This window comes from Podarcis gaigeae, assembly GCF_964106915.1.
Source record: "Podarcis gaigeae genome assembly, chromosome: 4".
Classification (NCBI taxonomy): Eukaryota; Metazoa; Chordata; class Lepidosauria; order Squamata; family Lacertidae; genus Podarcis; species Podarcis gaigeae.
Genome location: NC_139677.1, coordinates 102317231 through 102329838, shown reverse-complemented (window position 1 = coordinate 102329838; position 12608 = coordinate 102317231). Strand labels below are relative to the sequence as shown.

Sequence of the window (12608 nt, the reverse complement as noted above, 5' to 3'; positions counted from 1 at the left end):
GGATTTGCCTGGCTCCTAAATCTGTACAATGGTTTTTCCAACCTTTGTATGGATTCTTTGATGGGAAGTAAGATTGGCCCTCTGACTGAAGCTTTTTCCACATTCCACACACTGATATGGTTTCTCCCCTGTATGAATTCTTTGATGTGAAGTGAGATTGTGGCTGTGACTGAAGCTCTTTCCACATTCCACACACTGATATGGTTTCTCCCCTGTATGAATTCTTTGATGGGAAGTGAGTTTGGAGTTCTGAGTGAAGCTCGTTCCACATTCCACACACTGATAGGGTTTCTCCCCTGTATGAATTCTCTGATGCTTAGTGAGATAGGAGCTCTGAGTGAAGCTCTTTCCACATTCCACACACTGATGGGGTTTCTCGCCTGTATGAATTCTCTGATGCTTAGTGAGATAGGAGCTCTGAGTGAAGCTCTTTCCGCATTCCACACACTGATAGGGTTTCTCGCCTGTATGAATTCTTCGATGGGAAGTGAGAGAGGAGCTATCAGGGAAGCTCTTTCCACATTCCACACACAGATAGGGTTTCTCCCCTGTATGAATTCTTCGATGTGAAGTGAGAGAGGAGCTTTCAGGGAAGCTCTTTCCACATTCCACACACTGATAGGGTTTCTCCCCTGTATGAATTCTTTGATGGTAAGTGAGACCGGAGCTATGACTAAAGCTCTTTCCGCATTCCACACACGGATAGGGTTTCTCCCCTGTATGAATTCTTCGATGGGAAGTGAGACTGTGCCTGTGACTAAAGCTCTTTCCGCATTCCACACACGGATATGGTTTCTCCCCTGTATGAATTCTTTGATGGGAAGTGAGACTGTGGCTGTGACTGAAGCTCTTTCCACATTCCACACACTGATAGGGTTTCTCCCCTGTATGAATTCTTCGATGGGAAGTGAGATCGGAGCTCTTCCTGAAGCTCTTTCCACATTCGACACACTGATAGGGTTTCTCCCCTGTATGAATTCTCTTATGGGAAGTGAGATCGTGGCTCTGAATGAAGCTCTTTCCACATTCCACACACTGATAGGGTTTTTCCCCTGTATGAATTCTCTGATGCTTAGTGAGATGGGAGCTCCGACTGAAGCTCTTTCCACATTCCACACACTGATAGAGTTTCTCCCCTGTGTGAATTCTTTGATGGGAAGTGAGAGAGGAGCTCTGGCAGAAAGTCTTTCCACATTCCATGCACTGATAGAGTTTATTTCCAATGAGATTTTGTTGATGGGAAGTGGAATTGGATCTCTGATTGCAGCTTTCTCCACACTCTAATTTTTTACGCGGATTTTCCTCTCTGGGGATTTTATCGTGGTCACCTTTGTTCTCAATTTTCGATTCATCACTATCTGCAATGGAGACAAAAAGGGATTAGAGCCTCAGGAACCAATGGAGAAGAACTGAAGGAAATTGGGCTTGTGTTCATTACCTGTGTTGTTTGTCATTAACCATCATATTTATTATTATGTTTATTATCAAGTTGTTGAATGTTGGTTTGTTTGATATACAGTAGTGGTCAAAATTGTGGAAGACTTTTGGGAAAAAAGTGTATTTCAGAGTTTTGATGGCTTATAACACCACTTCATTCGGAGTAATATCATAAAATAATATATCAATGGAAAGATAATTTAATGAAGACTGCAATTCAACAAAGGTTGTTCAATTACCCATATTCTATCAAATGTTATAGTCAAATAACCAGAAAAAGGAAGCACAACTTGCTTAGGTTGACTTTTGTCAGTGTGTTATGTGATTGCTGTCAAGTTGGGGTTTTTTTGTTGTTCTTTCATTTAGTGAGGTTGTAAAACATAATAAAATTATAGAAATGGCACAAAGAGTTGACTGGTCACCCAGAAAGCTATGTAAAATTGTAGTATTAAGTGAACAGGGCTACAGTTATGAAGAAATTAGATGAAAGATTGGGGAAAACTTAACCAAAGCTGGCATTTCGATATTATTGAAGAGGTATAAGGAGACTCAGGCACTACAAAATCAGACTGGTAAAGGCGGGAAGAGGTGCACAAAGGCAAGTGACGATCGAAGAATAGAGACTGTCCCTACATGACAGAAGAAAATCATTTTGGTGTATACAAGATTACATGGCGAGATGTAATGTGAAGTTGAGTGCAAGGACTGCTCTAAAAGTTAGAATTATTTTTTTTTTATTTTTTATTGATTTTCCAATTTTATCAACACAACACTAAACAATACATACAACAACAAACACACACAAAAAACATAAATCCTACTTTCTTAACCTCCTTTTCGTAAGCCTCTTTTCTCGGACTTCCCCATACCTTCCCCTTTTTGCATCCTAGTTTCACAATTTTTCAGCAACTCTTTTAGCTAATTAAAATTTAAACTTATTCTCCTTTTCAATATCACATTAAATCAAAAAGAATAAGTATGGCTGTAATTATACATCTTCCTTTCCCTTCACACTTTAACACTCCTCAATTTTATAGCGATTTTTAAGATATACTTTAAACTTCTTCCAATCTTCCTCCACAGTTTCTTTCTCCTGGTCGCGGATTCTGCCGGTCATTTCTGCCAGTCCCATAAAGTCGATCACTTTCGCCTGCCATTCTTCCAGCGTGGGTAGCTCTTGTGTCTTCCAATACTTTGCTAGTAGAATCCTTGCTGCCGTTGTGGCAAATATAAAAAAGATCTTGTCCCTCCTTGACACCAGTTGGCCCACCATACCCAAAAGAAATGCCTCTGGTTTCTTATGAAAAGTACATTTAAGTACTTTCTTAATTTCATTATAAATCATTTCCCAGAAGGCTTTAATCTTCGGGCAGGTCCACCAAAGGTGAAAGAAGGTACCTTCAGTCTCATTACATTTCCAGCATTTATTGTTGGGCAAATGATAAATCTTAGCAAGCTTGACTGGGGTCATGTACCACCTATAAATCATTTTCATAATGTTTTCTCTTAAGGCATTACAAGCCGTAAATTTTATACCTGTGGTCCACAACTGTTCCCAGTCAGCAAACATAATGTCATGTCCTAGGTCCTGTGCCCATCTGACCATTGCTGATTTAACAGTTTCATCAATTGTATTCCACTTCAACAGCAAGTTATACATCTTTGATAGATTCTTAATATTGGATTCTAACAATTCAGTTTCTAATTTCGATTTTTCCACCTGGAACCCAATTTTCCTGTCTTGTTTAAAGGCCTCCATTATTTGATAATAATGGAGCCAATCTTGTACCTTGGACTTTATCTTCTCAAAGCTCTGTAATTTAAATTCGCCACTTTCTATTTCTAAAATCTCAGAATATTTTGGCCAATTAATTCTCGTGTTTAGCTTCTTCACCTCTTTAGCCTCCATTGGTGATAGCCACCTGGGAGTTTTATTTTCCAACAAATCCTTATACCGAGTCCAAACATTATATAGTGCTTTCCTGACAATATGGTTTTTGAAACCCTTGTGCATTTTAACCTTGCCATACCAGATATATGCATGCCAACCAAACATGTTATTAAAACCTTCCAAATCCAGAATGTCTGCGTTTTCAAGTAGTAGCCAGTCTTTCAACCAGCAGAAAGCTGCCGATTCGTAGTACAGTCTTAAGTCTGGCAGGGCAAATCCCCCTCTTTCTTTTGAATCAGTAAGTATCTTAAAGTTTATTCTGGGGTTTTTGCCCAGCCAGACAAATTTATATATATCTTTCTGCCACTTCTTGAAACAATTCAGTTTATCCACAATTTGTAATGTCTGAAACAAAAATAACATTCTAGGCAATACATTCATTTTAATCACCGCAATTCGTCCTAGCAAGGTAAGATTCAGGTTCGACCATATTTCTAGATCTTTCTTAATCTCAGTCCAGCATTTATCATAATTGTCTTTAAATAAATTCACATTTTTAGATGTCATATTAATTCCCAGATATTTCACTTTTTTTGCCATAATTAGTCCAGTTTCCTCTTGGAACCTCTCTCTTTCCACGCTTGTTAAGTTTTTTTCCAAAACCTTGGTTTTTTGTTTGTTCAATTTAAATCCTGCTACCTGACCAAAAACTCGGATTAGTTCTAAAACTCTTTTTGTACTAGTGTCTGGCTCCTGTAGGGTCAAAACTAAGTCATCTGCAAAAGCCTTCAGTTTGTACTCTCTGGCTCCGACCTGAACTCCTTTTACCAGCTGGTCACCCCTTATCATGTTTAACAGAACCTCCAGGACTAATATAAAAAGTAACGGGGAGATTGGGCACCCCTGCCGTGTCCCTTTTTCTATAAGAAGTTCATTCGTAACCACATTATTTACAATTAATTTTGCCTTTTGTTCCGAATATATTGCACCTATACCATTTTCAAATCTTTGGCCTACCCCCATCCCATGGAGATTCTTCTTCATAAACTTCCAAGAAATATTGTCAAAGGCTTTCTCCGCGTCCACAAAAATCAAGACTGCCTTTGTATTGCTATTACTGTCAGCATTTCTATTATGTCAATTATGTTCCTTACATTATCCGATAGGTGTCTACCCGGGAGAAAGCCTGCCTGGTCCTTATGTATCTCCTCCACCAACACTTTCTTCAGTCTTTTTGCCAAAATGTCTGCAAATATTTTGTAATCCACATTCAGTAAGGATATTGGGCGGTAGCTCTTGATCTGTTTTTTATCAATCTCAGTCTTTGGTATAAGTGTAATAAAAGCTTCTTTCCAGAAGAAGCTAAAAGTTAGAATTCTAAGGAAAAAGCCATTGTTATCTCTCAAGCATGAGTTTAACCAAACTGCGGGAGGCAGTGGAAGACAATAGGACATGGCGTGCTTTGGTCCATGGGGTCACAAAGAGTCGTACACGACTAAACGATTAAAGAAAATCTCTCATGCAAAGGTTGAAAAGATTAAACCCATGTTAACTGGACAGCGGAACAATGGGACAATGTTTTTGGAGGGATGTGACCCAAATCTCCTTGCTTGGTAGTGATGGCATGAAATACGCAAGGGGAAGAATCAGAGAAGATTTACATGCTACTTGCATTACACCAACTGTGAAACAACCAGATAGTGTTATGATCTGAGGTTGTATGGCAGCAAAAGGTGTGGGCATAATTTCCGTCATTAATGGGAATGGAAATGCCCCCAAATAAAAAATGAAATACTTTAGCCCAAACTGAAGCCATCTGCAGGTGATCTTTACTCAGATACTGAAGCATTTATATATATTTATATAAATATATATTTATATAGTTACTTTTTTTAAAAAAAAATAATTTTTATAAAGTTTCATATTTCCGAATTAAACACATCAAACCAATTAGTCCAAATTATAACAATACATATCATGTAATCCAATTATTTTCCAAATTATAAATTTTTGTGGAGGGTACCCATGCTTCTTGATCGGCAGGAGTCCAATCCTCGAATATTTTCTGCTGCTTTCATATTAAGAATGATATTTCCAGTCCCTTCTTCTCAATCCTTGTCGTTACTCATTTTCCTTTTCATTCACCTCCAAATTGCTCCGCAAGTGGGTTGAAAGAAACAGTCTTATCTGTATTTCTGTGTGGGCTTTGTACTGCTCTCTCGTAAATCCCAATAATCCAGGCATTTCCGCTCGAGCAAGCAATCGCCATCTTGTTGTTCCGATGAAATACAGTCCAAAAGCTCGCTCTTTAACTTTCCTGACCTGTTGCATCGTAAATTAGTCTTTTTCCAGGAGGGCTGCCCCTTCTAGTTCACAATCTCATCGAAAGTAATAAATCTTCAGCTCGCCCTCCCCAAGACCAAACCTCCTGCAACACAGGTCTCGTATCAAATCTCCATTCTAACTGCGTCACAAAGAGAGCCCTTCTTTCCAAATCCTTTACAGAGTAAAACCTTTAAATTCATATTATTCCCACACAGTTCCTTTTTAGTCCCATTTGCCAATTAGTTGCTGTGATGGATATTCTAAGAGGGAGGGTTATTAGTTAATCACATAGAGCAAAAAAAGATAAAAAGTCATTCCCCCCCCCTTTAGTTCCGTTGCACTCCAATCCACATACCAGCATGTCTGTAGTTCTTTGATGTAATCTTCTGTCTCAGTCTTCTTCATTTCAGTGGTAGATAAAAACCTCCTGCCTCTCTTGAAGCCTGTGCGTTATCTTTCACCAATTTCTTTCCTTTTAAGTAACACAACTAGTTTTGCTCCTGGAAGTAGCTTCGGAGGAGTTCCGAGGCCCGCCGAGGGTTGGGCACCCAGTGCCTCACCCCCTCCTTCTTCCGAACTCGGGGGTGATTTATGGCAACAGCGGGTAAAAACTGCATCTCTCCCCCCTGGAGAGATGAGGGAGACTGGTTTACTCCCCATAATCATCCTCTAATTACCTCATGCGAGTTGGATAGATGTTAATATCCGCCATCTTCCACGGGCCCCTAGTGGCCCCCTCCTACTTATATATTTATTTTCTATTTCAACAGGATTCAGCTCCATGTCCTGTTGCTGCTGTGTGAAAAAGGTGCTTTCAAGATAATCCTATTCCACTGCCGGAATGGCTTGGGAATAGCCCAAACATTAACCCAATCAGAAATCTATGGAGCTGACTAAAGAAACTTCTTTGTTAGAAGCAATCCAGCAATAAAGCCCAATTAACAGAGGCAATAATTCAGTCTTGGTTTCACATTCTTACAGCTGCAGAACTAAAAACGTCATGGGAAGGCATTGTAAGGCCGTAATAAAAGCTAAAGGTTACCAATGGTTACCAAAGGTTTCACGTTTTTTCTTTATGACTGCTGTTCCAATAAATACTCCTTCATAAAAGTCATTACATTACATTCTTCATTAAATTATCTTTCCATTGATATATAATTTTATGGTGTTACTCCACACAAAAGTGGTGTTATGAGCCATCAAACCTCAGAAATACACTTTTCACAAAAGGTTTCCACAATTTTGGCCACCAGTATAAGTTGTTCATTTTAAGTTAATGTTCTTTTTATATGGTATCAGAATATTATTATTTCTGTTTCATGTTTATATATGTGTTGGAAGCCACCCAGAGTGGCTGGGGCAACCCAGCCAGACGGGCAGGGTAGAAATAAAAATGTCAGCTTTGTTCCGGAGCTGACAGAGGCTGGAATGTATGAAAGCAGGCAAAGAGAGATAAGGAAACCGGAATGTGAGCTGGAATGTGAGAGGGAGGAGGGGCAGCCGAGTGGCAGAGCTTCAGAGAACAGAGAGCAGGCAGCAGATAGCAAAGATCCACAAAATACTAATCTTAGCTCAGAGACAGAAGGGGAGAGGCCAGGAATAGCTAGCCCAAAAACTCAAAGGCGCGAAAAGGTCAGTGAGTGGAGGGGAAAGAGCGGAAGCGAAAGGGTTTTTTCCCCTCTTGGAAGAAGAGGAAGGGGCGGAGTTTAGACTTGGCAACTGCAAACTTGGAAGTCAGACACGGAGTGAAAGAGCTCCGGAGTGATTTATGTGTTTGAACAATAAATCCGAGATAATTACTGCCGCTGTCTTGCTTCTGTGGGAGAGCCAAGCCATTGTAAAAAATTATTATTACTACTACAGTGCTACCTGTTCTGGAAAAAATTAAGTTTGTAAAACTGTAATTTACTCTTTATTGTGGGGGTGTTTGGTTCCCAGGTGTTATAGGGGGGCGCTGTTGAGGTCTTTAAAAATATATGAGGTTGAACCCATAGAGGTATTTTTTGAATTTCCAGGCAGATATGACGATCCCACAGGGAGCCTTACCAAGAGAGGCCACGATCCCACGATTCTCCTCCATGACATCCTTATGCAGAGCTCTCTGGTCAGGATTCAGCAACGCCCACTCCTCGTCCGTGAAACGAACAGCGACATCTTCAAAGCACACTGGACCCTAAATGAAAAAGGGAAATGTCCTCCTCAGAGACAGCAGAAATAAGATACACAATGCTCTGTAGTTTCTTTCCTGTTAATAATAATAATAATAATAATAATAATAATAATAATAATAATAATAATAATTTATTTATACCCCGCCTGGTCTGGGCACTAAAATACAATAATCTATTCAACATTAAAAGCTTCCCTAAACAGGGCTGCATTTAGATGTCTTCAAAAAGTTTGGTAGTTAATTTTCTCTTTGACATCTGGTGGGAGGGCATTCCACAGGGAGGGCGCCACTACCAAGAAGGCCCTCTGCCTGGTTCCCTTTAACTTGACTTCTTGCAGCAAGGGAACCACCAGAAGGCCCTTGGCGCTGGACCTCAGTGTCTGGGCAGAACGATGGAGGTGGAGACGCTCCTTCAGGTATACTGGACCGAGGCCATTTAGGGCTTTAAACGTCAGCACCAACACTTTGAATTGTGCTCGGAAACGTACTGGGAGCCAATGCAGGTCTTTCAGGACCAGTGTTATGTGGTCTCGGTGGCCACTCCCAGTCATCAGTCTAGCTGCCGCATTTTGGATTAGTTGTAGTTTCCGGGTCACCTTCAAAGGTAGCCCCACATAGAGCGCATTGCAGTAGTCCAAGCAGGAGATAACCAGAGCATGCACCACTCTGGTGAGACAGTCTGCGGGCAGGTAGGGTCTCAGCTGCGTAACAGACATAGGCGCCGACTCCATGGGGCCTTAGGGGGCCCGAGCCCCCTCAAAAATTCGTTTGGGGGGGCTCTGCCCCCCCAATAATTTAAGAAAATTATTAGTTATATTATGCTTTGTAAAATCACAAAATTATGTTGGTATTTTTTATTTTCCTTGTTTGACGATAGTTACCTTTTAAAATACATTCAGTAATGAGTTAAAACAAAGCCACTCCCGATCTAGAGAGGGGGTGGGGTTGCGGGCTCTCGACCCATCAACAATCTCGCGGGGCTGGCGTCAGCCCCGCGAGAAGCGGGGATTCCCCCTAGCTCATTAATATTCACCGCCCACGGCGGCAGCCAATCGGCTGCCGCAAAGGGCGGGCCCTCACAGGTTCACTTAAGGTCGGGGCAGCCCGGGGATCGCCCCTTTCGTTCCCCCAGCAGCAGCGGTTTGGAGGTCTTGGGCCCCCCCAATATTTTTTATAAGTCGGTATGGGCCCCCACCCCCCCAATATTTTTTATAAGTCGGCGCCCCTGGTAACAGATGGAGCTGATAAACACCTGCCCTGGACATACTATTGACCTGTGCCTCCATGGACACTGTGCGTTCAGAATGACTCCCAGGCTGCGCACCTGGTCCTTCAGGGGCACAGTTACCCCATTCAGGACCAGGGAGTCCCCCACACCTGCCCGCCTCCTGTCCCCCCAAAACAGTACTTCTGTCTTGTCAGGATTCAACCTCAATCTGTTTGCCGCCATCCATCCTCCAACTGCCTCCAGACACTCACAGAGGACCTTCACTACCTTCACTGGTTCCAGTTTGAAAGAGAGGTAGAGTTGGGTATCATCCACATACTGATGAGCACCCAGCCCAAACCCCCTGATGATCTCTCCCAGCGGCTGCATGTAGATGTTGAAAAGCATGGGGGAGAAGACAGAACCCTGAGGCACCCACAAGTGAGAGCCCACGGGTCTGAACACTCATCCCCCCCCCCACTTTCTGAACACGGCCCAGGAGGAAGGAGCGGAACCACTGTATGACAGTGCCCCCAGCTCCCAGCCCCTCAAGACGGTCCAGAAGGATATTATGGTTGATGGTATCAAACGCCGCTGAGAGATCCAGCAGAACTAGGAAACAGCTCTCACCTTTGTCCCTAGCCTGCCGGAGATCATCGACCAGTGCGACCATGGGGGTATCAGCCCCATGATGAGGCCTGAATCCCGACTGGAAGGGATCCAAATGGTCCGCTTCTTCCAGGCGTGCCTGGAGTTCTTCAGCAACCACTCGCTCAATCACCTTGCCCAAGAATGGAAGATTTGAGACTGGGTCATATTAGCCATATTGGCACCATCTAAAGATGGTTCTTTAATAAACGGTTTAATGACCGCCTCTTTCAGCGGGTCTGGGAAGGCTCCCTCACAGAGAGAAGCATTCACGACCCCTCAAAGCCCATGGCCCAGCCCTTCCCGGCTAGATTTTATAAGCCACGATGGGCAAAGGATCAAGGAGACAGGTGGTTGGCTTCCCTCGTCCAAACAGCCTGTCCACATCCTCAGAGGTAACAGATTGGAATTGATCGCACGAAACTTGACTAGACAGGACACAAGAACTCTTCTGCCCCAGCCCTGCTCCACGGTGGAGTCTACCTCTTCCTGAATCTGAGCGACTTTATCTGCAAAAAACTTTGCAAAATTATTGCAGGAGATCATGTGGCCCATACTGGGCCCCGATGTAGCATGTGGTTACACTAAATTGCGAACCACCTGAAAATGTCTCCTGCTGCTGTTTTCTGCAGATGCAATAGAGGCGGAGAAGAAAGTCTTCTTTGCCGTCGCTACCGCCACTTGGTAGGCTCAACATTGAGCTCTAACCCATGTCCGGTCAGCTTCAGAATGAGTTATCCGCCACCGGCGCTCTAGCTGTCTCAGCGATTGTTTCATTGCCCTCAGATCCATGGAAAACCACAGGGCTGTCTGGGCTCCATGCATTCGGAGAGGGCGCTTCAGAGCCAAACAGTCAATAGCCCTGGTTAACTCCACATTCCAGCGGGCCACCAGGGAATCAGCTGAAAGGCCATCAACATGGGATAAAGCATCCCCTACCACTCTCTGGAAACCATTTGGATCCATTAAGTGGCGGGGGTGGACCACCTGAATCGGTCCCACCTCCCTGCAGAGGGAAAGGGCCGCAGAGAAGTCCAGCTGCACCAGGAAGTGATCTGACCATGGCACTGCAACCCCCCCTCCCCGCCCACAAGGCCTGGGTTGCTGTGCATAAGAGAAACCTGGTGGACAAGCAGCGGCAAGGACAGGCCCATCTATTTCATCCAACAAAGTCTCTGTTACACATGCCAGATCAAGTGGATCAGGAGGTCTTGCCGGCACGGAGGGTGGCTTCTGGCAGAAGGAGAGGGAGGCACCGGTGGCTCCTCCTTCTCCTGACTCACCTCTGCCTCTTGACCTTCCTCTCCCACTCGCCTCCTTCCTCTTCTGCCTCTGATTCTGCACTGCATTCTGCCACAGAGTCTCCCAGCTCACTAAGCCTTATTACCACTTCAGCTTCTCAAACCTCCTCTTCCCAACCTTCTGCCTCTTCCCCCTCTGACCGCCAGTCCTTCTTCTACCTCTACTTCTTGGGCTCTCAGCTGTCTTCCCTTCCTGGTTCCCCAGCTGCTTCCTCCCACCACTCCTCTGTGCCCAACCAGTTCATGACATTGCTCCATCCCTTGGCCTCAGTCCCCACAAGGCAGCTTCCCCTGACCTGATCTGGTTCCACAGCCGCGGCTTCCCTTCTGCCCCCATGAAAAGGTGGATCAGGAGGTCTTGCCGGCATCCTTCTGTCACCTGCAAGAGAAAAAAGGTAAGCAGGACGCCAGGAGTGCCTGCTTCTCTCACAGGTGAAACAGGGCATCTCTAACTGCAGATGGGCCTTTGAGAAAGCCTTACCTACTGAAAGCATTTGGACATTTGTGCCCATTTCATATGTTAGTTGTGCAGAAATACATCTCTCCTCCTCTGGACCCTTCTTCCCAACTGTCTCCCCCCAAAAGAAGATGAAAAGAACCCTGAGATGAGTTGGAAAACAAACAGAATGAGACCAGTTACAGATAGGTAGACGTGTTGGTCTGCCATAGTCAAAACAAAAAAAATTCCTTCCAGTAGCACCTTAAAGACCAACTAAGTCAGTTCTTGGTATGAGCTTTCGTGTGCATGCACACTTCTTCAGATACACATTCTTCAGAATTAGACCAAATGGAGAAAAACCACCTTCCTCCTTACCCTGTGGCCTCTCTCTGGTGTCCAACGGAGGCCTCTCTGCCTCACAGGAATCCAGGTCCATTTCTGCAAAGAGATCCTTTCCCTGAGAAAGAAACAAGGATTCAAAACAGAGAATGGGGAGAAATACTAGAAAGAGAATGACAAAGACTTGAAGGGTGTGAGATCTCATTCCATGGATGCTTTCCCAGAAAATGGATGGGTCATCAGCAGACCATTATGGGATGTTCTCTGTCCTGTTTGGAGCCCTGGGAGTATCCAAAGGAAAGTCTCTCTCACCTGCTTTCTCTCCTCTGCCTGACTCAGGATGAAACCTTCGGCCAGGGCCACCGCCTGGGAACTGGTCTCCGCTCCGCATTCCCTCACCCAGCTCTCCATCTCTGGGGGAAGGACAGCCAGGAACTGCTCCAAGATCACCAGGTCCAGCATCTCAGCTTTCGTGTGCCTTTCCGGCTTCAGCCACTGATGATCAAGGTGGTAGAGTCGGCTGCAAGCCTCTCGGGGTCCTTTGGCCTCCTGGCAGTGGAACTGCCTCACCTGCTGGCTCTGCACCTCTGAGCGGAGGGTGTCCTCCTCACCCAGAATCTTCTGCACCGGGTTTTCCCAGAATCCCCCACTGCTCCCAGTTTGGTTGGCATGGCCTCTTCCTGCTTCAGGGCCAGCTGAGTCTCGCTCATCCATCTGTGCTCTCAGGAAGCCTCTGAGAGATCGGAAGAAATCCTTTGGTCTTCTGACAAGTTCTGTCTGTCTTAAGGAGAGGCTCTAGCAAATCCTACAAAGCAAATACATTGTTCTGTTACAGAATTTGTAGGACAGGG

General features: G+C 44.4%; 1 protein-coding gene across 1 annotated transcript in view; it reads right to left on the bottom strand.

The window, feature by feature from the left end:
• Positions 1 to 6: 6 nt before the first annotated feature.
• Positions 7 to 12608, bottom strand: part of LOC310843383 (uncharacterized protein) — a 47873-nt gene continuing 35271 nt past the window's right edge. The window contains exons 2-5 of the mRNA XM_083736686.1: positions 11794 to 11875; positions 11276 to 11358; positions 7700 to 7826; positions 7 to 1358 (exon numbers count right to left, since the gene is read on the bottom strand). Coding sequence (XP_083592812.1) covers positions 16 to 1358; positions 7700 to 7826; positions 11276 to 11358; positions 11794 to 11875 — 1635 coding nt within the window. The 3' untranslated portion in view covers positions 7 to 15. The remainder of the gene's footprint in view (positions 1359 to 7699; positions 7827 to 11275; positions 11359 to 11793; positions 11876 to 12608) is intronic.